At 40.3% G+C, this 27,502-nt stretch overlaps 2 protein-coding genes across 5 annotated transcripts in view; one reads left to right on the forward strand and one right to left on the reverse strand.

Moving 5' to 3' along the window:
* LOC109526140 (RAS guanyl-releasing protein 1) overlaps positions 1-25,168 on the reverse strand; it is a 27,616-nt gene extending 2,448 nt beyond the window's left edge. Inside the window, exons 1-16 of one of the 2 annotated variants that reach the window (XM_019887226.1) lie at positions 25,096-25,168; positions 20,592-20,769; positions 18,905-19,080; positions 11,998-12,104; positions 8,326-8,387; positions 8,101-8,232; positions 6,885-7,038; positions 6,570-6,743; positions 5,498-5,614; positions 4,211-4,486; positions 3,041-3,121; positions 2,448-2,552; positions 1,395-1,504; positions 975-1,119; positions 858-894; positions 104-241 (exon numbers count right to left, since the gene is read on the reverse strand). In XM_019887226.1, coding sequence (XP_019742785.1) covers positions 104-241; positions 858-894; positions 975-1,119; positions 1,395-1,504; positions 2,448-2,552; positions 3,041-3,121; positions 4,211-4,486; positions 5,498-5,614; positions 6,570-6,743; positions 6,885-7,038; positions 8,101-8,232; positions 8,326-8,387; positions 11,998-12,104; positions 18,905-19,080; positions 20,592-20,728 — 1,951 coding nt within the window. In that variant the 5' untranslated portion in view covers positions 20,729-20,769; positions 25,096-25,168. Of the gene's footprint in view, positions 1-103; positions 242-857; positions 895-974; positions 1,120-1,394; positions 1,505-2,447; positions 2,553-3,040; positions 3,122-4,210; positions 4,487-5,497; positions 5,615-6,569; positions 6,744-6,884; positions 7,039-8,100; positions 8,233-8,325; positions 8,388-11,997; positions 12,105-18,904; positions 19,081-20,591; positions 20,770-22,989; positions 23,077-25,095 lie in introns of those variants that run through there. The other variant, XM_019887225.1, reaches the window with a different exon arrangement.
* On the forward strand, positions 20,773-26,552 carry exd1 (exonuclease 3'-5' domain containing 1). Of its 3 annotated transcripts, none has more exons than XM_019887227.1 (11): positions 22,063-23,060; positions 23,180-23,248; positions 23,318-23,351; positions 23,420-23,481; positions 23,560-23,630; positions 23,758-23,844; positions 24,763-24,867; positions 24,937-25,017; positions 25,110-25,253; positions 25,340-25,531; positions 25,856-26,552. In XM_019887227.1, exons 1-11 carry the CDS (start codon positions 22,931-22,933, stop codon positions 26,339-26,341), a joined length of 1,461 nt encoding a protein of 486 aa, XP_019742786.1. In that variant the 5' UTR covers positions 22,063-22,930; the 3' UTR covers positions 26,342-26,552. The 3 variants fall into 3 exon arrangements, with proteins under 3 accessions (XP_019742788.1, XP_019742786.1, XP_019742787.1); XM_019887228.1 differs by having other exon boundaries at positions 25,110-25,184; XM_019887229.1 differs by lacking the exon at positions 22,063-23,060 and adding an exon at positions 20,773-20,952 and having other exon boundaries at positions 23,318-23,481.
* The last annotated feature ends 950 nt before the right edge of the window (positions 26,553-27,502 follow it).

Genomic DNA, 27,502 nt, shown 5'->3' on the forward strand with positions numbered 1-27,502 from the left:
GATGGCCCGTTTTATAGAAACTTCATGTCGCCCTCATCATCCTGTTGTATTGTTTGAAAATAGACTGATTACATGATGGTTTCATTGTCGTGCCCTGACCCACCCTCCGAGGTTCCCACGGTAACTGGCGTGGAGCCGGGCGTGGGACTGTCGATGGTGTTGTTGTTGTTCACTTTGGTGTTCTTCTTGCACTCAAAGGCCACCTGGTCCTTACACAACTTGTGGCAGTTCATCCCGCAGTCTGTGCGAAGGCAGCGCAAAGTCAGAACAGGAACTCAACCGCTTTTTGAATCTCTGCTGCAACTGCAACGCTCAGACCTTTGCGTGCACTCTTTAAAGAACAATTGACTGACACCGGTCTAGGTTTAGCTTGCAACATGCGAGGGGAAATAACACAACTTACAGGATTCAATGAGATTCAATACAAGAGCTTAGCATCGAAATATTCAATAACGCTGAGGTTTGAGTTATATTCGAGTGGTAATAATCCAATGACTGTGCTTAGAACTCAATGGGGTAACCAGCTCTCAATATGATGCCATGCTGTACTACGTCGGTCTTAACTCCAAACTTAAACATACTTTTAAACTAGGAATGCATGATTGCAGACGACATCATTGTATCACACTGGGCATTTGGCAGTTTTTAGGTTACCGTATGAATGTTTTGCACGCTAAAAGGCGTTCAACCAAATCAAACAGGTTTCAATAAAAAAAAGGGACAAAATGAAATTCTTATGAATTACACTAAATTTTTGAGCAAGCACGGGCAACTAGTGGTTAGCTGTCTGCCTCACAGCAGAGAGGTCTGATTTGAATTATCTCTAGACAACGCATGACTAATGTCCGAAGAGTTACCTTTGCATCTGTAGCCTTGCTTGATGACACCCCACAGCTGGAAAGAACACACAGGATTGTCAAAAGCGTTGTTTTTGTTTTTTTTAATGGTGTGCATTGGCTCATCTGCTGACTTACAAATCCAGAGCAGTTGTCGCAAAAGGTGGGCTTCATGTAAGTGGTTTCCTGAAAGTTATGAACAAAGCCCAGGCCAAGTTTGGAGCAGATGACACTGGCTCGCATGAAATAAGCTGTGATCTCATCTCTGTTGACAAGTCCTTCTCTGTACAAACATATGAAAAATGGGATTACGATATTACTAATGAAACAACCCATGACATTTACACTGACAGTTTTTGCTAGGGATTGCATGATTTTGTGTGGTCGGTGAACATCGCACGTAAGTGGGTCCGCATGCAAAAAATAGACTAGAGAGCAGTGAGGTTATGGTTAGTTGTGCAGCCTCTTGAAGCTTCCTGTCGCCGCACTTATCACTACAAATACCACTTTGCTCTCTCCTGCAGTTGCAAATGAGTGCGTGACCTGCCGAGCACTCACTTGTCTTTGTCCATGACACAGAAAGAAAAAGGGAAGCTGGCGGCAATTTTCTCAAAGTCCTCTTGAGAAATGAAGCCGTTCTCATCGTGATCGTAGTTCTTAAACACGGACTGTGGAGGACAAGAGGGGAAAAAAATGGATGTTGCTCGACAATGAATGAAAGCAGCCTGTCAAAATAATCACCATGCTCCTTCCTTATGCCAGGGATGGGCAACTGGAGGCCTGTGTGGCCCGCGACCACATTCTGAGTGGTCCCTTAATTCATTTTCAAAAAACAATGTGAAAAATATAATTACATTTTTAGAGCCTTTTGTTTAACAAAAGCAAAAAATTCTTCATGAAATGCTGAAAAATATTTTATATTTCCACAAAAAACTGGGGGAAATGGGGAAAAAAAAATCAAAAATATGAAAGTATCTTGGAAAAAATAAATGCCAATCCGCGGGTGTGCAACTGCAAATATTCTGTAGTTTTGTGACTGCCCTTTTACTACACATGTGAGGAGACCTAATATTTTTTGGTGGGTTTCGAATGGTATGGAGGACAAACAAAGTTGCGAAATAATATTACAATTTTGAGTGAGTTGAATTGAATTGGAGAAAAAAAAATTTACAAAATGAGTTGTAGCTCTCAATGTTGCTTTCGTGTTCCGCAGTTTTGTGCCACCCTTGTTTTTTTTTAATTTTTTTTTTTTATGTGAGATCCCTTTGCACTGGAAACAAATTACTGTCCAGTATGTGGTTATTTTATTGTTTGCTTCAAACCCTTAGTTGTTGGGTTAGGATAGTGGATATATAGTGGATATTTTATATATACTGTCCAAATAGAAATGAAATCTAAATGAAATATCCTAAAAGCCTGTTTTTTGTCCATATCTAATATAGCATTTTTGTCATACATCTGGTTGGGGAGTGCATGGTCCTATGTGGCCTCCCAGTAACACTGCTGAAAAATTGTGGCCTCCTACAGCATTTGAGTTGAACATCCCTGCTTTATGCCCCACCTCCAAAAAAAAAAAAAAAAAAAAAAAAACGTACAATAGCAAAGACTTACGTCCACCATTCTCTGCACATGTTTGCTAATGGTTCGAGGATCCGGTTTAGGAGCCACTCCCGATACCCAGTCGACAACCACTGGAGGTCTAGATGGGGTTGCTGGCTGATGGAAAATTAGTTCATAGTTGAAAAATAAGTCTCAATAAGTGAATAAGCATATTTTCTCAAAACTGTATTCCCTCAAGCAGTAACAGGGGGTGTTTATTTACTCAAATGCAGACAGTTCCAGTTGTTCTATGAAGAAGGCATTTATTTGTACAAATGTATGCATTAGGATGCACCTGCCAGAACCTAACTGATTTTTTTAATCTAAAGCAGAAAAAAGGCATCTATTTGGGTAGAGTCATTTATATGTTGATGTGAAAGTAGGAGGGGCTGTATATCCAAGAGTATGCGTGGTAAATGGTAAACAAAATTATTAGAAACAACTCTTATAATGATAAATTACAGATCTATACAACTGTTGAATACATCCAAAATAAACAGATTTCTCTGACAGTGTGATCTTTTTAAAAACACATTTTTCTTGTATTAGTTTCCATGGATATATGCAGCTATGACTTGTGGGTGTGAAGTGGTTCGATCACTCACAGGGGCTTTACAGTTCTTGGGTTCCCGGGCATAAGACAGTTCGTAGATTTCATCCTCTGTGTAGTAAAGGTCCAAGGACAGCTGGATGGAGAGAGTGAGAGAAGGTGTGAGTGAGAGAGAGAGAGAGAGAGAGAGAGAGAGAGAGAGAGAGAGAGAGAGGAGGCTCAATGGTACAAGAGCACATTTTCAAGGACATACTGTATTCATGTAAAGCACCGCAAGGATGACACACACAAGTACAGTGCAGCAATTTGAATTCACTCTCATTCACACTCAGTTTGTCACCCACACACTCATGGATCCTAGACTCTCATCGCACCCACGCGTGTGCAGACAAACCACATGCTGGAACCGTGTCTGCCGCAAAGGATTATTTTGCTAGTCGGCGAGCCACTGACAGTAGTTGCAATTAGTCGACTAATCGGATCGTATGTAAAGCGCAGCATACCGCACCAGCAAGAAGCTGCTCTGACAGTATATAACTATCATTAGCTTGAGTTCTTCAAGCTATGTACAAAAAAAACAAACAAAAAAAACCCCAATTAAGTATGTTGAACTTTGATTCATGTTTGCAGCTTGTACCAGCATTCCTGATATGTTGTACATGTTAAAAAAAAACCCACATACTTCATAAAACAAAGCAACCTGTGTGCTAATAACGGCTAGCTGGCAGGCATGACTGTCCCTTGCAGAAATGGAATCGGGCATCAACCACATCATACTTTTCAGATGCTTATGTACCACTATCGTGCTGCCATGAAAGGCAGGTTGGCATGGCATTTCCTATTTTGGGTGAAAAGCACTTTGTTGCTAACACCAGTTAGCCATGACACTGCATTAGCCACTGTACTTCTGTTTACATCACGGATGACCCATATTAACTGTACTATCCATGTGCGTCACAGACAGGCAGACGGCAAGTGGAAGCAGAGGAAATGAAAGTGTCAGATAAATAAATATCAATAGATCTCTAAAAAAGATAAACAACGCATTGATTATTAAGTCGACAGATTTGATTATGGGTGTAATTGTGACTAGTCAACTATTCTCGGCTGCCCTAGCAGGAACACACATCTGCATCAGTCCTGGTGAATCAAACACCACATAATGTGGTGAATCAAACAAATGAGTGTGTGTGTGTGGGGGGGGGGGGTCGAGGGGCTACTATACCGTCAGGAGGTGGACCAAGTCCTTGTTGGCATCCAGCTTGGGAGCGATCTGCTGTAGCTGTATCAGCTCATTGATATGGCTGTAGAGGGCTTGCAGCTTCTGCACGTTCACTTTATTGTCTTCCACATAGTCCGGCATGGCCTCATTCACTGAAATGAGGTCTTTAAGGTGCACGCCCAGGATGGGGATTTTAAATCCTGTACACTTGTTGTATGCTTGTCTGTAGTTATCAAAGTTTCTGCATGAGGAGAGCAGATCTGTCATTTCATTTAACACCTGGAGAGGGGGGGAAAAAGGACATCTTAGCTCCCCATGAACACTCATGAGTACATATGGAGCACTCGTAATTGCACATTCAGAGCCCATGCCTCCATGAGGCCCATAATAAAAATTTTAGATTGGGGTACTTTATTTTTGTCAATAATTTTGTTTAGTGATCATTCTTTGTTGAATTCCTGGGATGATTGCATAAAGACTCCAAAAAAAAAACAAAAAACAAATAAAACGGCAGAATGGGGTTCATTTAAACAATATTCCAAGAGACAACACACTCACGCATCTGAGTATCATCTCAGTCTACTAAAAGTAATAACAATATAATCCAGTCTATCATGCATTTAACGTCAAAGTGTGATCTGGTTTATTAATTTTGTTTTTTAAAAACTGCAACCGCATAGTGTAAAAATAACTTGTAGTAAAAGAACTCTAATCATGTGTAATAACAACAAACAAAACCACAGACAGTGGTGGCTGCTCAATAGAGGGCGCCGCCCCACCATTCAGCTGAGACACCTTTAGTAAAACAAAAACGGAATAATGAAATAAAAATTCTAAATATATGCATTTCTATTTTTAAATCGGCAGGACAACAAGTTGTCTAAAGTGCTTGTAGTTCATGATGAGGTAAGTTGTTTTGTTCATCTCTTTTGGATGATTTCACGATTTCATTCCTCTTTGGGGCACACAAACCTTTGCACATTGGCTCCCATTAAAAGTTTGACATGCGCAGTAGACTCAATAAATACAATTATTTGAAACAATAAATAGAACCACGGTGAGGCATAACATTGTTATGCAAATACTTCTGATGAAAATGTTTTAACATAATTGAAAAATTCAAATGTACAAAAAAATGGACAAAACATTTCATGAAATATAAATCTAAATAAAGGCTTTAATCCAAACATTCCAGTTTTTTAATGTTAGTCTGCTCTTCCTCAATACAACCACACAAAGCAGGTGTTTAGTTCGCTTACGCTTTGGATCGGCTCTGTGATTATTCATTACCTTGATGACCTCACTGGGTACATGGGAGGTGGTGTCCTTCAGTCTGGATATGGAGCTGTGACAAAGCCCTCCCACCACTGCCATTAGCGTGTTGTAGTTGTGCATGAGGTGTAAACCCTGGTGGACGCACACAAACACATACAAGGTCATTCAACTCGACGCCGACATTGAGATCCACTAGAAAAAAAAAAAAAATCTATCAAGCTCAGTTGAGATGGTCAGAGATGTATTCATGCAACAATACACTCACGATTGTGGTTGTAGTTTGCTGTGATGACAGATACATGTTTCAAGTAGTTCTGGTTATATAATACAGAAAACCACAGTTACATAAAGCACTTAAATTGTTGTTACTTTTTCACACCCATTGTTTGCCTTCTTTTTTTTTTTTTTCCCAACCCGAAGCGCTTTCCCATTTCTTCTCAGCTCTGAAATTCCTGCTGTCATTGGAGAATGATGGTGTGAAATTTGTTTCCACACCCCATGGGCTTTGTGCTCAGCAGCAGGCTGGCGATTTAATGGCACGAACCAATGCAGGGTGGCAGGCCCGCCGAATGATGCGTCGCTTTGGCTTTTGAGTGCACCTAACCATTTTTTTGAAGTTTGTTAATTTGACAAATAGGGACTAGCAAAAGAGTGTGAAATTTCTAGAAACATTCAATGCACTAGCATTCCAAGTTCGGAACTCATGGCATTTTAATGGAATTAACATCAACTTTAGAATAATAAATACAAACAGATAAGAAGGAATGCATTCATATCAAAGTATTTTATTGATACGCATTTTTGACTGGATGTAGAGTTCTACTTCACAGCGTTTAGAATTATTTGGTAAAGAAAAGTCAGTGGGTGAGCGTGTTTTGGTTGGGGGGTACTTACATATGACTGCATTAAAAAAAAAAAAAAAACAGCTGTAAATTTCCCCAGTGTAGGACAAATAAAGGATATCTTAAATCTTTCTAAAAACATTTTGAGACCGATTCAGTCATTTAGCTTGCAAATCAAACGCTCATTGTTTTAGCTCTTAATGCGGTCAGAACGTTCAGACTAGCGGTGATGTGATTGAAACTACCTTTGCCACGTGGATGAACTTTGTGAAAACCTCCGCTCGAAGCTGAGCCGTTGGCCTGCTGAGCACCATCAGCTGAACCCACTGGGAGACCCCGTTGCACAGGGCGATGGAACGCTCCATCACGGGGATGTCCTTCATGCAGCAGTTCCGGATGTAATTCTGGTAGTCTATGAACTGATGGTGAGAGCAGAGAGCTAAGAGGCGAATGCAACCGACTAGGCATTTCCTTTGGGAGGAAATATGCACCTTGCATGCATGCCAAAGACACAAATCACCAGTGCACCAAAAGATTTGTATGCTGATATGAGTACTCACGGAAATCCTGCAAAATGATTTAAACTCCAGGAAGGTGAGATGCTCGGCTAGCTCGATGGGCTCCAGGTGGTCAAAGAGAAGCGATACCTTCCTCTTTTTACTGCTGTTGGCTTTGATCTTCTGGCTGGCCTTCCAGGACCAGTCTCGCTCGTTTCTAGAACGCATGACGGCAACAGCACATTTCGCGATGGGCAATGTAAGCAAGCGCCGATCTGGCATTTTGGGCTCAAGTGGCACACAGTGATTGGAAGCCTATAAAATGACCTGAGGTCACAACGACCTCCCGATGTCTTCTGGTATATAGAAGACAGAGTCCCATATTGAGCCTTTGTTGGACCACCCTAAGCCATGTTGTGGTGGCCCTGCCAATAAAATACACAGCGCAGTAAACAGATCACTGAGAATTGATCAATTGAAGTGGATAAAACACAAAATATTGAATATTTATATATTGATTTCATCGTATTACATTTTTTAAATTGGTACTAGCCCAGTTGGGCCAGCATCAGTGAACTTTTTATGGTCCAATATGGTTAATGTAGGACCTTGGAAGATAAACCTTTCAGCATGATAACGATCAAAGGCAAATCAGAGGATATTTAATTCAATTCAGTTTTATTTCCATAACGCCAATTCACAACTTAAGTCGTCTCAAGGATGGATGGAAGTAATGGACAAGCACAGCAAAGTTCACGAGTGATTAGCATTAGCCTGCCTTACAATAGAAAACTGCAAAGTTTGAACCTGCCTTAGGCCAGGAGTGACCAAACTACTGCCCATCACACAGATTTCAGAGGCCTGTTACATTTACAAAAAAAATGACATTTGAAACAGCCCGCAAGATTAGTTAATTAAAAAAAAAAAGTTTGAGGTGGCAGAGTGAGAAGGAAATATGTTGAAAAAATACTTGCTACTAATCCTAATAAACTTTAGATATCATAGACAGAGCGTTTCTCGATAGGCAAAGATACAAGTACACTATTTACGACTAAAATTATAATAATATTGTGGCGAGTAAAAGTAATTACATTTTAGAAGCAAAAATTGTTTTCTCCACTTTCTGCTCAATGTCAAGGTCCAGTTTATGAACATGAATGCACTTTTTGTTCTACTGCAAAGTTTTTATGATCGTGACTGTATTCATTTTTTTTCCTGACTGATTTGGGAGTCGTGTTCAGACCTCTCATTTGACAGCTGGTCACACATTAACACTTACATCCATTTTGTTTCAAGGAGAGAGCAGAGATGCTCCTGTCCCTGCTCCCTGATCAGCTCTCGGAGTTGGTCCAAGCTGTCTGACAAGCTGTGGTGCAACCTGAACATCATCCAGAATTCCTGAATCCAATGCCTGGAGGTCAGAGTGGACAATATACATTACCGAAGCAAAACATAGCAAAAGGAAAAACAACTGTTAATATCACTATCCTATGAATGCACAAACCTGATGAGGTAGCATATTCTCTGCCACTCGGCTGGCTGCTCATTGTCCATGGCACTTTTAAACGTAAAGATTATAGTTAAGGATGCTGATTGATGATCAACTCGTCATGAACAATATGTGATTTGTACGGCTTTTATACACATTAATATTAAGTGACTGGCACCAAGGCTGGCCAATGTGACATTCAGTAATGTAGGAGGCAACTGCACGAAACCAAATTTGTGAGCAACACTCAGTGAATCACTGCAGAATTCCGACAAAGCAGACACACACAAAGCTAAAGAATAAAGCATTAACATTATTGTGATTTAATGAGTTTGACACCCCTGCTCTACAATGAAAAAAGTTTTAGTTGAATTGACTCAATTTTTTTTTTCATCAAGTCGTTGCTCAAAATAAAATCATCTGGATCCAGATACATTTGTTACGTTGACTAGACGTCTGCTTACAAATGTATCGGGATCCAGATGATTTTATTTTGTGCAACCTCTCGACGTAAAAAAATTGAGAAATTAAACAGACCATTTTTTTCAGGATAGTGAGCAATGCTAGGATATATTGCGCTTAGCAATATGACAAGAAGTAACCCACTTCTATACGGTACATATCTGTAACATCACTCAAGGAAATAGAGGCCCAAGAACATAGTTGATAGCATGCTACTTAAAAATGTATTCTTAATCCAGATGATTTTATTGTGTGCGACCACCTGACGAAATAAAATTTAGTGAATTCAACACCAAGCCAATTTTTTCAATGAGAGTTGAGTTGGAGAAAGTTATTTTCCAGGCCTCAATTTTGCACATGTTGACCATTAGCCACGGTTATAGATGGAGCAGCCAGACAAAAAGGAGATCAAGACAAGGTGTGATGTGAGAGTCAGCCCTCATAAATAAATGGACTGACACTAAGGCTCTCATTTGGCAGGAATCATCTTGAAGTGATGCACATAAAAAGGCTAATGGCGTCATGGGAGCAGAAGAAGCGCCCACACAATCCCACAGCCGGACTGTGATGATGAGGGCTGTTAATGGTCCCCGCGTCTCCTCCCGGATCATAACACACTCGCTCAATCTATTTGATAGATCCTTTTGGGGCTTGGGTTCCCAATGAGAGGTTTAAAAATAGCATAGGGACATTTTGTATTGTGCGCTCTGACGTGGTTTGTGCGAGCGGGGGTCTCTTTCATCTGCAGAAGTGTTTATATATAGTTGAAGAGGACACGTTTGCATGTGTGTCTATGTGTTTGAAAGAAATACTGTACAGGTAATTAACACCTGAAACCCGAAGGCTGCACTCCTCTGGGAGACTTTGTGACGCCACCGCTGTTTCCTGAATGGAAGCCAAGACTAAAAGCCTTCCATGCTGGTCACAACACAAGACGTACACAAAGACATGCTTTGTTTGCACGAGGGCTACCACAAACAATTATTTGGCTAGTCGACTAGTCACCAACAGTAGTCGTAGTTAGTCAACAATTCATATGTAAATCACAACATATCATGCCAGCAAGCAGCTGCTCTTTTAATAACCATCGTTGGCTTACAACTTGAATTTTATGAAGGTATGTCCAAATTCATAATAAAGACAATTGAGATGCAAGTACACTCAACTTTTTTTTTTTAACTTTGCAGCTTTTACCAGCATCCCTCACATGTTTATAATGGAGCAACTTAAATTGATACTGTGGTCTTGATTTTATTGGCTGTAAATGTGAAGTGCATTTAAACATTGAATCAAAAACTATTCTCAATGTTGCATGAATACTATGAATACAAAAATAAATACTTATAAACATATTTCACTCTTTTTGAGCACCAAACCTTTTAATGTAGAAGGTAATGAAATCATATGAGTAAAATTGCTGATGATGAAAACTAAAATAAACATTGGTATTGTTTTTTAATTTTGTTTTTATTAAACCTTTATGCAACATGTTTTGTTTTCCTTGCATATTTTCTACATCTGTCTAACCATTATCCAACCGCTTTTATCCTCAGAAGGGTCGCGGGGCATGCTACAGCCTGTCTCAGCTGTCTTCGGGCAGGATGCTGGCTACACCCTGAACTGGTTGCCAGCCAATCACAGGGCACACAAATCCAAAAGAACATTCACGCTCACAATCACACCTACGGACATTTAGGAGCAATCAATTAACCGACTGTGCAACTTTTTGAATGTGGGCACTGGGAGAACCTGCGAATTCCACACAGGCAGGCCGAGGCCCAGAATCGAATTCATGACCTCTGCACTCTGAGACGGACATGCTAACGATTCAGTCGCCCGCCGCCCATGCATATTTTAAAAATAGTAAATTGATCCACACAACCAAAACCTGGTCTGGTGAGCCTGAAACGAAAAATAGCACTATAAATGAAATCAATGTACTAGGTTATATGTTTTATTGTTATGTGTTGCCATTGAGGGCTTGTGGCAAATATGTCATGACCCGAGTGCTCCCATTTCCCAAATTATGAACGCAACAGTCGTGACCGTGTGCTCTCTTCCTGCCTCAATGTCAACCACGTGCATACAAAACATATGCTTTGGTCATTAAAAAACATGAGTTCACTCACTAATGACTACGTAACCCTTTGTAGACACGACAATATGTTAGCCTACCAAACAGCACATAGTGTTATAACGTTACATCAAACACACACTAGTTGCCAGACATGACTGTCTAAGTCAGAAATGAAATCAGGCATCAGTCACAATGTGCTTCCTTTTTAGATGATCGAGCGTGACTGACTAATGCCTCCGTAATCCATAGTCAACGCTACAACACGTTAGCGTGCAACAGGACATCATGTTACATCAAATATACACAGTAACCTGTGTGTGCTAATGCTAGTTTACAGAAATGACCGTCCCCATGTCAGAAATGAAATTTGCCATCAGCTACAACATGCTTCTTTATCCGCTTGTCACCGCCATGTTGCCATGAGAGGGAGGTTTGTATTATCTTAAACATGTTTGGTGTAATGCATCTGTTGCCAACTCGGGTCAGCCATGACACCGATCAGCCATGACACAGGCATTACCCACAATGCTTCTGTTTACGTCACGAATGACCCGGATTATCACTACTGTGCTTGTGCATCACAGCCAAGGCACAACGCCAGCGGGAGATGAGACAGTTTTGAGAGAAAAACAAAGCCTCAAATGAATGCCATATGATATGATATACACAGTAAATAATTGACTCATCGATTAAATTGTCGACAACATCATGACTAGTCGACTAATCTTGCCAGCCCTAGTTTGCACAGTGGCAAACAATTGAACGGACAAGCCCAAACAAAACACGAGTTCACAGACAAAGGTTTGTTTTTGTTTTTTTTTGTTTTTTTTAAGGCATAGGATCAAAATGCTACAAATGCGAGAAATGGACGTGATGGGGCTAAGAAGATACAAGAAAGCGAGGCAGTACTGTATCTTGGATACCATTAGATTTGTCGCTTTAGCAATGTATAAATTGAGCAAATTGAGCAATGCAAGCAGAAGAAAATCCAACCAGGCTACTCTCAATTTACGCAGGCGAGCCAGAAGTGTGAGCCAAGCAAGAGATTGGCAGGCTCTCTCGACAAATCTGGGCAGCAAACATGTCTGAATGCTTACAAATGTATCCATGATATCAATAATGTCGTTCCGTCAGGTTGCTGAAGGATATAGATTGGTGATCTTATCCAGCAGATCACTGGAGGAGATGAGGAGGCGGTGCATGGTCAGGGTGATGTTCAACAAGTGGCTGCGCTCGCATACGTTACCGTCTGAATCTGGAGGGGGAAGAAAAAAAAATACAACTGAGTGTGGCAATGTGGAAATATTGTTTGATACAAAATGTCAAGTTATACCCTCAGAATAAAAACCATCATCGGTGACTCATGAGCGCCCTTGTTTCACCAAGGCAATAGCTGTGTGATTCATCACAGCTGGAGTAAAAGGTGCAATGCTGCACAAATGCAGTCATTTGCATGCAGCGGAGGCACACAGTCACTGTCAGAACTCCATGTTAAATTATGCTATCGGCAAGCACTCCAAATTTTGTGTGAATAAGTCTGTCTGTTGCAAAGGAGCTGATAGAGGAGGAAAACAACCAGTTTAAGCCACTACAAATTGGTAGGACTTCATAGCAAAAGGTTTTTGGTGATAGAAAACCGGCATTTTTTTTTTTTTTTTTTGGTTTAAGTGGACCCTCAGAACTTGAATGAACTCAGAATCCAACCATTCCATCCAAAAGTGGATCATTCAAGAGCCTGGAAAGAAGATAAGGAAAGGCAACTCAGTAGCAGCTGTTGTTCTTCAGTGTATAGCCTCACAATCTGTTTTATTTTGCAAATTATTTTCTTCGCAAAAACCCTTTAACAGTATCAGTGATGATAAGCCAAAGAGGAACGAACTCATTGATAATAACCACCAGAAGTCATTATCATCGAATGGGTTAAACAATAAACAACAGTGACTTATATAAAATGTTAGCATTAACATGGCAATTGAGGGCTACAAATATATTTAAAATATTAGCTTACCTGTAGAGTACAACACTCATTTTCCATCATTTCTAACTAACGAAGTTGCTCAAATGGCTGGAAAATACATATGTGATTAAATACCATTTTTTTCCGTGAGACATTAAAGGGTGAAAGAGTAAAACAACTTCATAAAATCTTGTTTGTTTGTACTTTTTTACAGTTGGTAGCCGATATTTTCAGTATTCTCAGACTTCACTGGCCAAACATGTTCAGATTGATGCAATCATCCAGAAATGTTGCTGAAAATTAAATGAATGACAAATTGTACAGTAATTTCGTAACTATGAACTTAGAGCAGGGGTGTCAAACTCTTTTTTTTGTCGTGGGCCACTTTGGGGTTGCGTCTTCCCTCGCAGGGCCATGATGAGAGTGCAACTAAATAAATGCTTATACTGTATATTATTACTTGTACACAACAAATTGATGTATTAGCAGTTTTGAAATCAGTCAAATCAACTATAATAGTTTGTTCAATTATTGTTTGAGTGAGTGCTAATAGGGTAACAAAATTATTGCAAAATCTCAATGTTATTTATTAAACATGACAATTTGACATTTCGGTACAGATTTCAGCAAGGATCACTGAAGTTGACACATGATTTGCTTTTGCGGGCCACATAAAACAATGTGGTGGGCCGGATCAGGCAACCGGGCCTTGAGTTTGACACCAGTGATTTAGCGGTTCACAGGACTCCTTGTACCATAGGTATGATTTTTTTTTTTTAATAGGAGAAGTAATAAAGTGCAATCGTAAGAGCTTAATATGATTTCAGAAATGCAGTAGCATGGACATTGTTTGCATGCGTTAAAATCACGTCTCACCAACATCAATATTGCACAAGATGAAACCATAGTCATGTTTGTCAAACATGATTTAAAGGCGCACAACTAATGTCCATACCTTTTTTTTTTTTAACGTAAAGCCAGCAGTGTTTAAATCGCCCCTTAAAGATGTATGAAAACATTTGAAATTATTTTTTTATATATTCATTATCAACTTATGTTGATTTTGATTCGAAAATAAAATGTATATTATTATCTTGACAAAATAAGAATAACACAACACAAGGGCCTTGTAATCAGGGGATTTGGGTGATGTCATGGGTATCCATGCAAACAATCACCATCCCTTTACCCAGAAGGGAAACCACCGATGGACACACTCTAATAAATGATGTCATTATGGTCTATTGACCTTTGTAACTCTGCGGACTTCTGACACACGTCTGTCTCCACAACATTTAATCTTCCTCTTTTTCTCCAATTCGACTGACTCACTTCCTCTATTGTCTCGAGACAGACACAAAGAATATAAAGAGACGAAATGTGCAGAAAACAGTGCAAAAACCACACAACACCAGAGCCGACCGAGCTCCAATTTCAGCGCATGCAAGCCTTTTCCTGACCATTTATCTTCTGAGAAAAAACGCCGCTGCGTGCCGCGATCGAGTGTTTACAAAGAGAGGAAAAGCTCTTGATGGTAGACAAGACGACAAAGCGCATAAAAGCCGAATATTTCAAGAGCATGCGCTTTATTCACGGTTCAGTCGGGTAGTTCCTCTCGAGAATTTAAGGCCATGGGGTGATTGAACACACTTTTATCACCTTGGATAGACTTTGCACACCATGGCAACACATTTTCCAATCTGCGTTATCTGTGAGCAACCAGCCTCTCCAGCGGCAGTCCAGCCCTCGCATCCTGCTTGGGCAGTGCTTCCGTTGGTGCCACTCAGCCATTACCTGCTTAAGCCAGCGGCATCACAAGTCCACAATGGGGTGAATTTTGTCTGTAAGCTTTTGTTTCATTCAAGTGTCTTTGTTTTTCACGATTGACCTACTTTGATACCCACTACGAGCTACTACAACAGGAAAGGATGGCTACCCACAGCTAAAGTATTGCCGAAAACACAATACGGTGAATTTGCGCAAAATCTATCATGCCATACCGGCATATTTGTTGAATGTTTTATCCGAGTCTATACCCACGATAAGCTGTAAAGTGAGACCCATAAAAGCATAAATGCACAACAGGAAAGGATGATTCAGTCTAAGGTAAACAATTAGCTCATCCTTGTTTTCACAACCTCCCGACCACTAAACCAACCAGCGCAGGGTTAATTGTTGGTGTAAATCCCCTCCGGACGATCTGTTACAGCCTGGAAAATTAGGAAAGACGCCCACGGCGGTGTAACTGCACACCAGACTCGTGTGCTGCTTTTTAGGCTATCTTTGACACTCATCAGGATACTCCAAATGCGTGTGTCGCTTTTCCTTGTTTTGGAAGATGTTATCAGACGGGATGATCTTTTTATGGTTCTTCCTTTGAAATCTGAAAAAAATTGACTTTAAAGGACGTTGTGTGTTGGACTATGGGACATGGGGTTAGGAATATTCAATTGTTTGAAACAATACAAGTCGATGCCTATTAATATATTATATTTTTAGGATTAAAATGGACACTCATGAGTAGGGATGAGCATTTCGCAAAGTTCATTGATTACTTTTTGTGGGTGCAGCAGTATGGTTGGCCTGATGTGAGTCCACCATACATATGACCAGGTGAACCTCTGCAGTATAAATTGCATAATAGCAAAAAAAAAAAAAAAAACTACATGTAATTGATTCCACCGAAAAAGAGTTAAACTGTACTGTAATTGCCAGTCATTGGGACATTAATTTTGTCCCAATGAAACTCCTCAACTTACTTGAACATAGGTTGCAACCAAAGTAAGAACAACACTTTTATTGCTTTGTCTAATGCAAACCACCAATATGCAGAGTTTCACTCTATTCAGTTTCAATGAGATAAAATATGATTTAAATATGGTGCAATAATTGTTTTGTAACTAAAGCAAGACAAGAACAAACAGAACACAACAGCAGATAACATCCCAGTCAAGTATTTAAGCCTCTTCAGCATCCACCCATTTTTAGTCCCGCTTATCCTTCGGGCATCGGTGAGCTGGAGCCGCTCCCAGCTGACTTTGGAAAAAAAGGAGGGGTTCACCCTGAACTGGAATTGTCAACACATCGTTGTGTCTCTGTAGTGCTTGCCCACCCATTGAGTTTAAAATTTAACAACCAAGTAAATCTTTTGCTATTGGACTATTTGTGAAAATGTGTGCGTGTAAACAATCTGTCTCATCGTGGGGTAAAACCAAGCTCTTAAGCAATTAAAACGTGCATGTTCTCCTTCATTAGCCTACATATATGTGTCTCATGTGTTGTTTGGTATCATTTTGTCATTTTTTTGTTAACTTTTCTTTTGATAGCAGCGCAGACACCCGCAGCGGCTCCTCTTGTTTTATGTTGAGAGGGAAGAAATTTCATCTGTGCTGTATGTTACACATACAGTACATTTGACAATAAAGCTTATCCAATCCAATCCAATCCAATCCAATATTAACTGCCTCCAAGTTTCTCCACCGATTAGATGATTGGCTTGGTTGGCTGAAGATCCAGAGCCACCTTCAAGTAACCTGACCAAATGACTGAAATCATGCACAGACAGAATCAAGCAGAAACACTCACATCCCCCATGGTTGGGACACCCTGCTATCATGCCAAAGCCCAGAGGTAAGCAGAGCTGCATTGAATTGTGTTTGATGCACAGATTCATGTTAGCTAACAGTTTTGGCTTCTGATAAGTGGCACATACTTGACTGCTCGCAGTAGGGGGATGGGGGGGGTGCTGGAACCTATCCTAGCTGACATTGAGCGGACTACACCCTGAACTGCCAGTCAGTTGGAGGGCACCTATAGAGACAAACAACCATTCACACCCACATCCACGCCATCACTTAGTGGGAACCGATCCCATGCCGCCCGCCCACAAGTCAGGTGAGTGTACCGCTACACCACTAGCAACTACTTTATACTGTAATATGTTTTGTTTGTACAAAAGCATGGGCCAGACTTGTTATTAAAGCACCAAATGTGCCCAGTAAATCTGTTTGAGGTATTGCAAAGCACTTGAAGCACAAAGTGAAGTAAGGTTGAGATGAGGTGAAATTGATGGACAATGATGTCAGGGGCTATTGATCGACTCCTCACAGCGGTGTAATCTTCAAAGACTGGCCACCATGTGAGCGGCGCGGTGTGGGGAATTGACCTTTGGGTTTAGCTGAGCCTGAAAGTACCATCGGGCCATCCTTCAAATAACTCGCCCACCACAGGGGTCCCTATGTGATGTGGGCACATGGCGCACAATAACTACGGTGTCAAACCCTCTTTAGTACTGATTATGGTGGAGTAAAACATCAATCACGGTATCACTGATAGTGTTGTGTTCTGTGCAACTTTGTGACAAGCGTCACTTTTCACGTGATGTGAATTTCTGTATTCATGTTCCATCTATGACTGTTTTTAATTATGGCTGTTCCACTACTTGCTGTTTTTTTTTTTCATTTTGCTTTGATAAAGAAAGAGGAAAGTTGTTAATTCCTTCTGTCATTTTTTTTTTTCATATCGCCTATCCTATTTAGAGTCTTTGGATGACTACATCCTGGACTGGTCACTCATAAATCACAGGGCACATGCAAGGATTATTTGATTAATCAACAACTAATCGCTTATCAAATTAATCTATTATTCAGCTATCCATCAATTTTCAACACCGCTTATGCTGGGTGACAGGGAGTTGCTGGAGCCTATCCCAGCTGACTTCAGCAGCTGACCAGTTCAGACTACAGCCTGAACTGGTCACCAGTCACTCGCAGGGCATTATCTATTATTATTTTGCATCATTATTAATTAATCGTTCAGATACCTTTTTTTAACTTTAACTTCTTGGAATTTCAGCTTCCAAACAGGAAACATCCGATTTCTGTCATTCTCCACGAAAGAAGACTGATTGTGTTGACTCAAAAATATGTAAAACATTTGCTTTTACTTTGGCAAACAATGATCAACATTTTTGCCTATTTTCCGATATGATACGGACCAAACCAGCGATAGAGTCATAATTTATTCAGGTTTGTGCATTTTCTGCACTGTCAATTCGAAATATAATGTCCTGTGGTTGAACAAAGGGATGGCAATTAAAACATCTCCATTATCCTTTTCTAGGTATTGGCTGAAATCGTTTAAGAGCTTTTTGATCCTATTTTTTTAATCTACATGTTTAAGCATTTGTAATCCCCAGATTTTTATATTTAAAAAGCAACGTACTCTTGAACAATGCAAAAAATTTTTCTGCCTCCTGAAATTCTACTTTCAAATGGCCTTACTTTTTGCAATTTTTCATTCATACCTTCTAGTACGCCTTTAAACCCCACACGTGTACTGACACTTTTTGTGGCCACACAAACTTACACCTGGTTCTAGCTCGCCATTGACGAGCACTCTTTATGGGATGCCCTTTTATGTGCAGTCCATTGTAACACCTCTCGTATTGCTCCATTTGCGTAACCAGGGCAACACCACTTTGAAAGCTTCTCTTTCCAGAGATATAATCACCAAAACTCAGAAAGCTCTCCTGACAACTTAATGAAGCCAATTATGTTGGCTTGATTGATCCAACCTACTCAACCAACCTGCTGCGCTGTCGTAACGCCCCCCCCCCCCCCTTCCTCCTCCGCCAGGATAGGCAAACACATTTCATCAACATCCGCAACATACAAAACACCCAGCGGAGTCTATATGCAGATTTCAGTAAGGATGGCTGGAAATCAAACTGCGAATAGAAAAACCTACATTAACACCAATTCAATGAAACAAATGCCAATTTGAAAGCTACGGCTCTGGTTAAAAGTATAAACACGCTTGTTCAAATGCCAGACTTTTGTAGTCTAAGAAAATTTGAGCAAGACAAATCACTTCAAAATGTTTCCACCATCGATGTGACTCATAACCTCGACGGGTCAATTACATTACATTTTTAAATCTTTTTCGAGAAGGGAAGTCAAAATAAACGTATAACTTGGATTTTACTGTTCAAAACTAACCAATCATATTAAGAACTCAGCAACAGGGGTGACTTTTGAAATCGACTCAATGTCCATCCACACGTAAAAACATGTCAATGAAGGCCAGTTAAAGCTTACCAAATGCCTGCAAACAAGCCTGGATGAGCTCCTCCCAGCTGGCCCCCTTGGCGAGATGGCCCACTGACACCGTGGGTTTCCCCATGGGGGCCTGGACCTGAATCGGCTTGTGGAACCTTTGAGGACGTCCTGGAGTGGAAACTCTAGACCTGGGGCCGCATCCTGGAGTCCCTCTCCTTTTAGAGAATGCACCAACACATGATTGTTAATGGGATAATATTTTTTTCCGTGGAAGGATTTACAACCGCCCATTTCCATTTCACAAACACATGTAGTTTGGGCCAAACGTATTTGGACAATGACGTAATGGATTTCAGTAATAGCAGTCATGTATAGAGATGAAGGCTTTAATTTACAGGGTTTCAAAAAAAAAAAATGACATTTAGCATTTTGGAATTACAACCGTTTTATCACTAGCATTTTCATAGTTTGCCACACATCTAAAGTAAGCTGGGATAGGCTTCAGCTCTCCCGTGACCTTAAAGAGAATACAGTACCCCATATATAGTAAAATGATGGATCTATCACAATTTCTTAACATTTTGTTCAACACCAGGTTTGACATCTAATCCACTGAGATGAAACTACAGCATGTACCAAAACATTTGACATCAAATTAAATGTAATTATACAGAAAACTACTACGTCTGGCTCAGTTAAATTGAACTGTTTAGGTGTTGAACATCATAAGCTTACTCTGAATACAATGATATAAAATCTTAAATCTGTTTCGAAGCATCCTGTAAAAATCTGAGGTTATTTCAACAAGATTTGCCAAAAATATGTCAAGGCAAAACCTGATGATCATTCAAATGCTGCGACAACTAACTGCACAAATACTTCAACAAGTGCTGAATACTAACTGTGTATGGCTGTCCAAGTTAATGAAGCTGTATAACAGGCCAGAACTGGCAAAAAAAAACCAAACCATTCTCAGGAATCCACATTCTCACAAAATCACACTCATACAAAGGTAAAAAAAGACGTAAAAATGGCGGCTATCTTTATGCAAGTGTGCAATGGTGGATATGATGTTTTAACTCTTTCAGGGGCAGCGGTGACTACAATACACAGCTTATCATGTTATCAGGTTACAGGATGCATCAAAGGGTTTATTGGTTTTTTTTTTAATAAATACGTAATTTGAATATTTAAGTAAACAACGGCTGATCGAGAAGAGATGTGCATGTAAAATCTCACATTTTGACTCGTTGGGTTTGATTCCCCTTTAAGTGCAGAGTGTGAGTACTTTTTGCAGCACAGCCTCCATCACATCAAATGTGAAGTACAAAAGATGGCTTCTGTTTAAAAAGGAACTCCCATGAGATAGTGTGCATTGTTCTCATTTCCTTCCTTTAACTGTGGGAAATACCACTTAATTACGGACATCCACTTCAGCTTGGTAGCTGACCAGCAAATAAGGCAATTTTCTTTTAAAGGAGGGGAAATGCAACATTTCTTCATTTTGGTGCTACACATTCACGACAGTGTTACTTTTGTTTTAGTATAGGAAAAGACCATATGTATTGAACAAAGTATGCAGACCCTTGTGAGAATAAAGCGTTTCAGATCATGAATAAATGGATCGACATACAAATTCAAATGTAGGTAAATACACAGAACTGTTGACCGAAACAGGTTGAAGAAGCAAGAAATAAAAAGAGTAAAATATTATGGTGACACTTACGCATCGTCTTTCCCCTTGTCGTCCGGAGCAATACTTTCACTTTTGTTGTTGTCTTTTGATTGACAGCCCATGGCAAGGTACTGGGCGACGAGAGGCTGCACTAAGCTGTCCATCTGCGTCCTCCTCATTTGGAGCATCTGATCGCTGTGCTCGCCTCACCGGTGCTCTTAGCAGCATGCTGAGCACACACACATACACACACACACATGCACACACACTCGTCAATGGACGTGACACAAGCAACAGGCAACATTCAGACGCAGCTTGTCTGGGGGCGGGAGGCAGGCTGCAATGTGGCCGGCATGTCATTAACTGCACTGCAGAGTGGGCAGAGGAACTCCTCTGAGCGTCACGCTCTGTTGTAAGTCACTTTTCTTGACTAAACTTTAACAGGTGTTTAGGCTGGGATAGACTTTCACAGATTCTTAAAGTATAAAATGTAATCTGATCATATTTAATGGAAAATCCCATCATGAGGTTGCTGTGGAAAATATTTACTTGCTTAAAACTCAGATATAATGTTATATGATGAAAAAAAATGGCCGTGCGTATACAGGGTGAGAAGATGTCTCATAGAGAACTCAATCCAAAAATAATGCAGATTGACCAATAGGCACCGTTTGAATTTGAGATGTACAAATCTAAACTTAATTCACATCTGATCTCATTGTGCATTGTGCATGTGGTAATAATTTTAATTCAACAATCCAAAAATCCAGTTGAAGATGTTCAATCGTGTGTCTGTCGTATTGTTATACCATGTGAAAGAGATGTGCTGTGTGTGTGCAACATTACATGCTGTAATAACAAACCATGTCAATCTAGCACTGATCCATTTTGTGAAGTTTTATACTTCACTACACTACACACACACACACACACACACACACACACACACACACACACACACACACACACGCGCGCACACACAGGTAGGTATCTTAATATTCATTCATTTTCCGAACCGCTTGATCCTCACTAGGGTCGCGGGGGGTGCTGGAGCCTATCCCAGCCGTCTTCGGGCAGTAGGCGGGGGACACCCTGAATTGGTTGCCAGCCAATCGCAGGGCACACAGAGACGAACAACCATCCACGCTCACATTCACACCTAGGGACAATTTAGAGTGTTCAATCAGCCTACCATGCATGTTTTTGGAATGTGGGAGGAAACCGGAGTACCCGGAGAAAACCCACGCAGGCCCGGGGAGAACATGCAAACTCCACACAGGGAGGCCGGAGCTGGATTCGAACCCGGCACCTCTGCACTGTGAAGTCGACGTGCTAACCACTGGACTACCGGGCCGCCCGGTATCTTAATAGTTGCTAGCAATGTGCTGCATGAAATAAGTCTGCCCCCATGTGGCTAAGCAGTAATGGTAGTTTTATTCATTTCATTATTTCTCACAACTGTAAAAAAAAAAAAAAAAAAGCATTAGATAATAATGAACAAACGTCTTGAAGGTCTACAAAGGTGAAATACATTTTATTAAAAGAGAATAAGAATAAAAAGTTTTGTGATAGTGCTATTTTTCAGGCCAGAAAAATCCTGACATTATACTGTGAGACAAGAACACTTTTCACACAACACCTTTCAGCAAAAAATAGAAATATAAGTAAAATAAAGAAGGTTAGAAGACTTATGGGTTCCCCCTGCCTTGTCTGTGGCACGAAGATCAAAAATTATAGACATATTTTTCATGCATATGTCTTGCCATGGTGGCTGCTCAATTTAGGGGCGAGGCTGTCTAATGCAGTGCTTCAGGCCTCATCCTGGAAGAAGTGCAGAACTGCTTCTTCGAGACACATTTGCAGAAATTGCATTTTTCATCGTGTTTGTAAACAAGCACCGAGGGTAATCAAGGGTGGCAAAAAAAATGATTGACTACCATTGACTAACTGGAGCGGTGACAAAAATTTGGACAATTGCTTCAGAAATCAAACTAATTATATTCAAACAATACAATTTTTATTTTCCAAAAATTATCCCCTTCATTTATTGCCATCTGAAGGATGCGTTGGCATCACTTGGGAATTTACAGAACTACTATGCACAAGCCAGTGATTGCACATTCTTTTAGTCTGTAATGTGATCTGTCCCAGCACAATTTTGTTAAATTCCCACATGTAGGATCTGGTAATGTAATACATATTTCGAACAGTGAACTAGGGAATACTGTAGATTCCTTTCGTCCATCAACCTTCCAAACACGCAGGTTGTTCTTGAACACAACATCAAATTAGCCGTATAGCTTCTTTACGGAGTTGGCCACCTCCTTCGATACTGAATGTAAGTTTTTTTTCTTCAAATAAACGACACTTGAGTGCTCCACAACTACAAGATGGTGGACGAAGACACTTATTTCACGAATATATTCCAAGGGAAACGCATTAAACTTACCCTCAAGACGTCATTTTGCTTCGGCGTTGTGCAGCGCATCACCTCCAGCAAAACAGTGGCCCTCGCTAAAGGTTTGACAAAAGTGCCTCTTAATTAATCCCCTGAACATTGAAGTTAATGGATAATTGGTTATGCTTAAACGAGCGAGGAAACCAACCTCCACTTAATTAATTAAATTGCTGTGTTTCAGTCACATATGGCGATAATGGATGTGAACTTCCCGGAATTAGATTGTTCTACGGTCACGAGATTTTGAATGGTCAGTACAAAAGCCATCGAATATAGTTTAAGTGAAAATTCCTAAAATGAACATTTTGTGAATTAATAGTGGAGTTTGCCAATGAAGAGGACAAAACGCATGGGTAAGTCGTTACCAAATTGTCACTTTGGGAGGCGAAAGTTTGTTTTAGAGCTATTAAATGATGCACAGAAATGTTCCTGAAGACCACTTGAAGTTGTCAGAATTCAATCCATTCAAGAATTTTCACCAGGGTGAGTAAAATGTAAACATTCATTGTCATTCAAAATAGAAACAATGATTGTTGATTACAAATGTGTTTATTTTAATAGCTCATGATCATGATGACGAATACGTCAAATTTGAAGTTATTGATGGGTTTCATGAGAAATTTGGACCCGCCGTAAGTAGTTTTAGAGTCTTACATGTATTTGAAAAAAATTGTGAGAGAACAGTGAAGCCTTACGTTAAAATACTGTACCATCTCTATATTGATGATTGACTTATGTTTGTGATGTGTTAATTCCTAGGTGATGGAAATTAAGAAGCAGCATGTGGTTAGCGTTGGAGCTGACGGGTTGGACATGTACAAGCACGGCCGACTGTGTTGGCTTCAGGTGAGAAGTCCGCGGTTCTTTCAGGGGGTCCTCAGTGCACAGTACAAGATCTTTCGAGGATATGATAAGATAAGCTAACCTTTATTCGTCCCACAACGGGAAAATGGTGTGTGATGAAACAGTAGGTTGACAGGCGGTATAAGATGGTGCACTCAATTACTACTGTAGTGTACATTATCCCCTGCATGTTCTATGCATTTGCATTACCAACGGCCAGACAACAGAAACTCCCTTTCACAAAAATGAAGGGTAAACAAACAGCAATATGACACACCTGTCAAGCTGACACTGGAAGTAATGCAGAAGATGAGTTCTTCGAAGGTGTAATGTAAAAAAAAATAAAATAAAAAAAGCTTGCTGACAAAAAAGTTGTTGCTATTGCACAGTGGCGCTTTTCATTCAATTTTATTTTAATGATAAAAGCTTGCTGACAAAAAAGGTTTGTTGTTGCTATTGCACAGTGGCGCTTTTCGTTCAATTTTATTTTAATGATGATTCATATGTTTAGTAGAAGACACTTCAATCTAGTTTGCATAGCAGTTTGAACACTCTAGGGCAGGTCAAAACAGCTCAAAGTTAGACACAAATGTCAAAAATCTTACAATTGTCCTTGGTCTCCCTGCTTGCTGTTTTTGTGCCCAGCCCAAAGCTGTGTAAGTACTACATCGGCGACATCTTGGAGCCAAAGAACCATGTTGTAATGATTTGAGGAGCTTCACGTAACAAACATAATGCTTTGCGGCCCTTTGGAAAATTTATAGACAATCATTAACCTTTTTGGAGAAATCGCTATGAACTTGCAGATTTTTATTATTTATAGCAAGGCTTGTATTTCTTGGTAAAATTCCAAACTGTTCAACATTAAGGAGGCATTTGAACGTCATCTGTGTCGAATGATGTTTCCTGTTTGTGTCTTAGATTGCCACAAAACACAAGGTTTTTCTCTTTGACATTCTGTTACTCGGAGCGAAAGCCTTTAAGAACGGCCTGTGCATGATTCTCGAGAATAAGCACATACTGAAGGTGAGCAGTGTATAGTCGTACATGCTTATTGTGTTGTTTGGCCCTTTTTGATTGTGTTACGTGGCACAGGTCATTCATGACTGCAGAGCTGTTGCTGGATGTCTGATGACACAATTTGGAGTAAAGCTGACTCATGTTTTTGACACTCAGGTACATAAGGGAAGAGTGGTGGATATGCCTTCATCCTTCTAGTATCATTCTTTGAGCCAACCTTTATGTCTCTCTTACCTTTTCTGGCCAAGGTGGCAGATGTCTTGTGCTTTCACTCTGAGACGGGAGGATTTTTTCCACACAGAGTGAGCACTCTTCACGAGGTGGTGAGTTTCCACCTGAAGGTGCCCTCCTCCCACCTCTTCACTCTGGAGACCAAGTCCCAGCTCACCGAAGTACGCTTTGATGGAGGACAACAGTTAAACTTGATTAGTCAGCTTTAATGACAACAGTGTATGTTTTTGTTTTTGTTTTTTGGCAGGAGGAAACCAAGGTGTGGTACAAGCGTCCGTGCCCTTTACCTCTGCTGAACGTGATGGCGCTGTCAGTGATCCACTTGCAACCTCTCAGAATGGTGCTGCTGGATTCTCTTCTAATGGACTACATGGCCTTAGTGGACACCTACCTCTCAAATAGCCAGTACCCGCTTGATTATTTGGAGAGTATCAATTTGGTATGAGCCTTTTGTTTGCTATGTATTACGATGAAATACTTTGCAAATGTTGTTCAACACAAATAGGCAGCCTTGGAGTTCTAGGACTTGTTTTATTGAGAGTCGACACTTACCATCGTTTCTCGCTTTCTCAATATAACGGCCGCGTAAATCCATCCTTTCCCTAAGCATATCTGGGAGCTTTATCTTCTCCTCAACCATCAGGATTATGCTATGGTGCTTAGGCTCTCAACCAGAAGCAGTCAGTCAATTTTTGGACCTATGACACATGGAACATCATCCTGAAAAGGTCTTTGCATTGTTATTTTTTTTCTCTATTTACAGGACTGTGTTTTTGACTTCCCGTCCGAGCTCAGGCTGCTGGATCAGATGCGCAGTGAGCGTCGGGAGCGTGCCGCCAAACTCTATCCAGTCACAGAGAAAGGTCTGCTCGTTCGTTCAAGTCCTCGAACGGAGCCCGCACCGCAGACCTCACCTGCGGCAGAAGAAGACAAATGCACACAGCCTACTGAGCAACCATCATCGCCACCACCGATGCAAGCCGATCAGAATACGCTCTCCGCAACTTTGAATGTGGTCCCATCAGATCCACTCCCAAACACCTTGTCAGAGCCAGTGAGCGAAATACCTTTCAGTGGTGTAGGCAGAGGGTTCACATCGCTATTGATGGGGGTGATGGGTCGAGGGAGGCCTTTTGGGAAAGAAAAAACAGTGACCAACCACCCACCCATACCTTCCCCCCACTTTGAGCGCAGACCACTTGATTCAGACACTACCAGCACAGATCCCAAGAGGGAGGAGTGGGATTGAGGAACCTTCATTTCCTGCTTGGACATTCCCCAGGAACAATCTGCACAAGCCTCCAACCAAACACCCTGTCAGGATGTCACAAAAGGTTGTTTGTCTATAAATTGAACACTAGATGGCAGTAAACATTTTGTTTTGTTTTCACAACCTTGTTCGGCCTGGAGTAGAATGTTGCAAGTTTTGAGTTCTGTATTAAAATAAGATTTTCATTTTCTGATGTGAGTGAAGAGTGATTCTTGTGTCACACATATTCTGTACATGACCACCATCGTGACCAATTTGTATAAGATCCGTTGCAAGAGCTCTATCCAAAATTCTACCTTTACAATAAACATACTGTAATGTTCAATCTTAATGAAAACCATACTACCATTTCAAAGACAGATTTTCTTTTTGATTGTATTATCGTTTTTAGAGGTGTCGAAATTCATCGACAACTAATAAGTTAGCCAAGTCATTGACAACTATTTTAATGTTTGCATTTAGAGTCATTGTTTAACCTAAAATTGTCCAAATGCTCTGATTTCAGCTTTTCAACATGACTTTCTGATTTCTGTAGTTTTTCATGAACGAAGGCTGATTATCTTTTGTATTTAATCAAGTTAAGGCGTTTGCAAACATCTGCTTTGAATTTGGAAAACCGACCAAACCAGTAACTGAGTCAGTTTCACAAAGGTCGGTGAGTACAACAATCTCTTTCGTACTTAATTGTTTTTTTTTCATCAATAAACGATACCAAATAACATTAATTGGTCAATAAACAGTAAACGGGCCAGGAAATTGTTTTATTCTACATTTGAATGGAGAAAGAATATATATTGGATGAAATAACACTGGTCAACGGTTAATTTTAACCAGCGATGGCTTCATGTGTCTGTAAATGTATTTTTAATGCTGATGTCCAAAATGTCTTGACTTTTTTTTCCCCCAGCACATTGGCTTTTGGGGATCATTTCTTTTTTTTTTTTAATTTGACCTATAAAAGCTAACACAATACGGATGATGTTTTAGAAAAAAAAAATCCACCTGTCGCTCCACCTAACCCTTAAATCATATACAGTATATTACTACAGTACGTTGCATATACAATAAATGTATTAATTATTGTCGGAGCTCCGTGTTTATTTTTCCTTGTGTTTGCGGCAGATGTCCACAGGTGGCAGT

The sequence above is a fragment of the Hippocampus comes genome, unplaced genomic scaffold (genome assembly GCF_001891065.2).
Source record: "Hippocampus comes isolate QL1 unplaced genomic scaffold, H_comes_QL1_v1.1 scaffold176, whole genome shotgun sequence".
NCBI lineage: Eukaryota > Metazoa > Chordata > Actinopteri > Syngnathiformes > Syngnathidae > Hippocampus > Hippocampus comes.

Coding starts and splice junctions, on each gene's coding strand:
- exd1 (XM_019887227.1), top strand. CDS start 22,931: ATGGTGGACGAAGACACTTATTTCACGAATATATTCCAAGGGAAACGC. Junction 23,482..23,559: donor ATTCAAGAATTTTCACCAGG/GTGAGTAAAATG, acceptor TTATTTTAATAG/CTCATGATCATGATGACGAA. Junction 25,254..25,339: donor CCAAGTCCCAGCTCACCGAA/GTACGCTTTGAT, acceptor GTTTTTTGGCAG/GAGGAAACCAAGGTGTGGTA.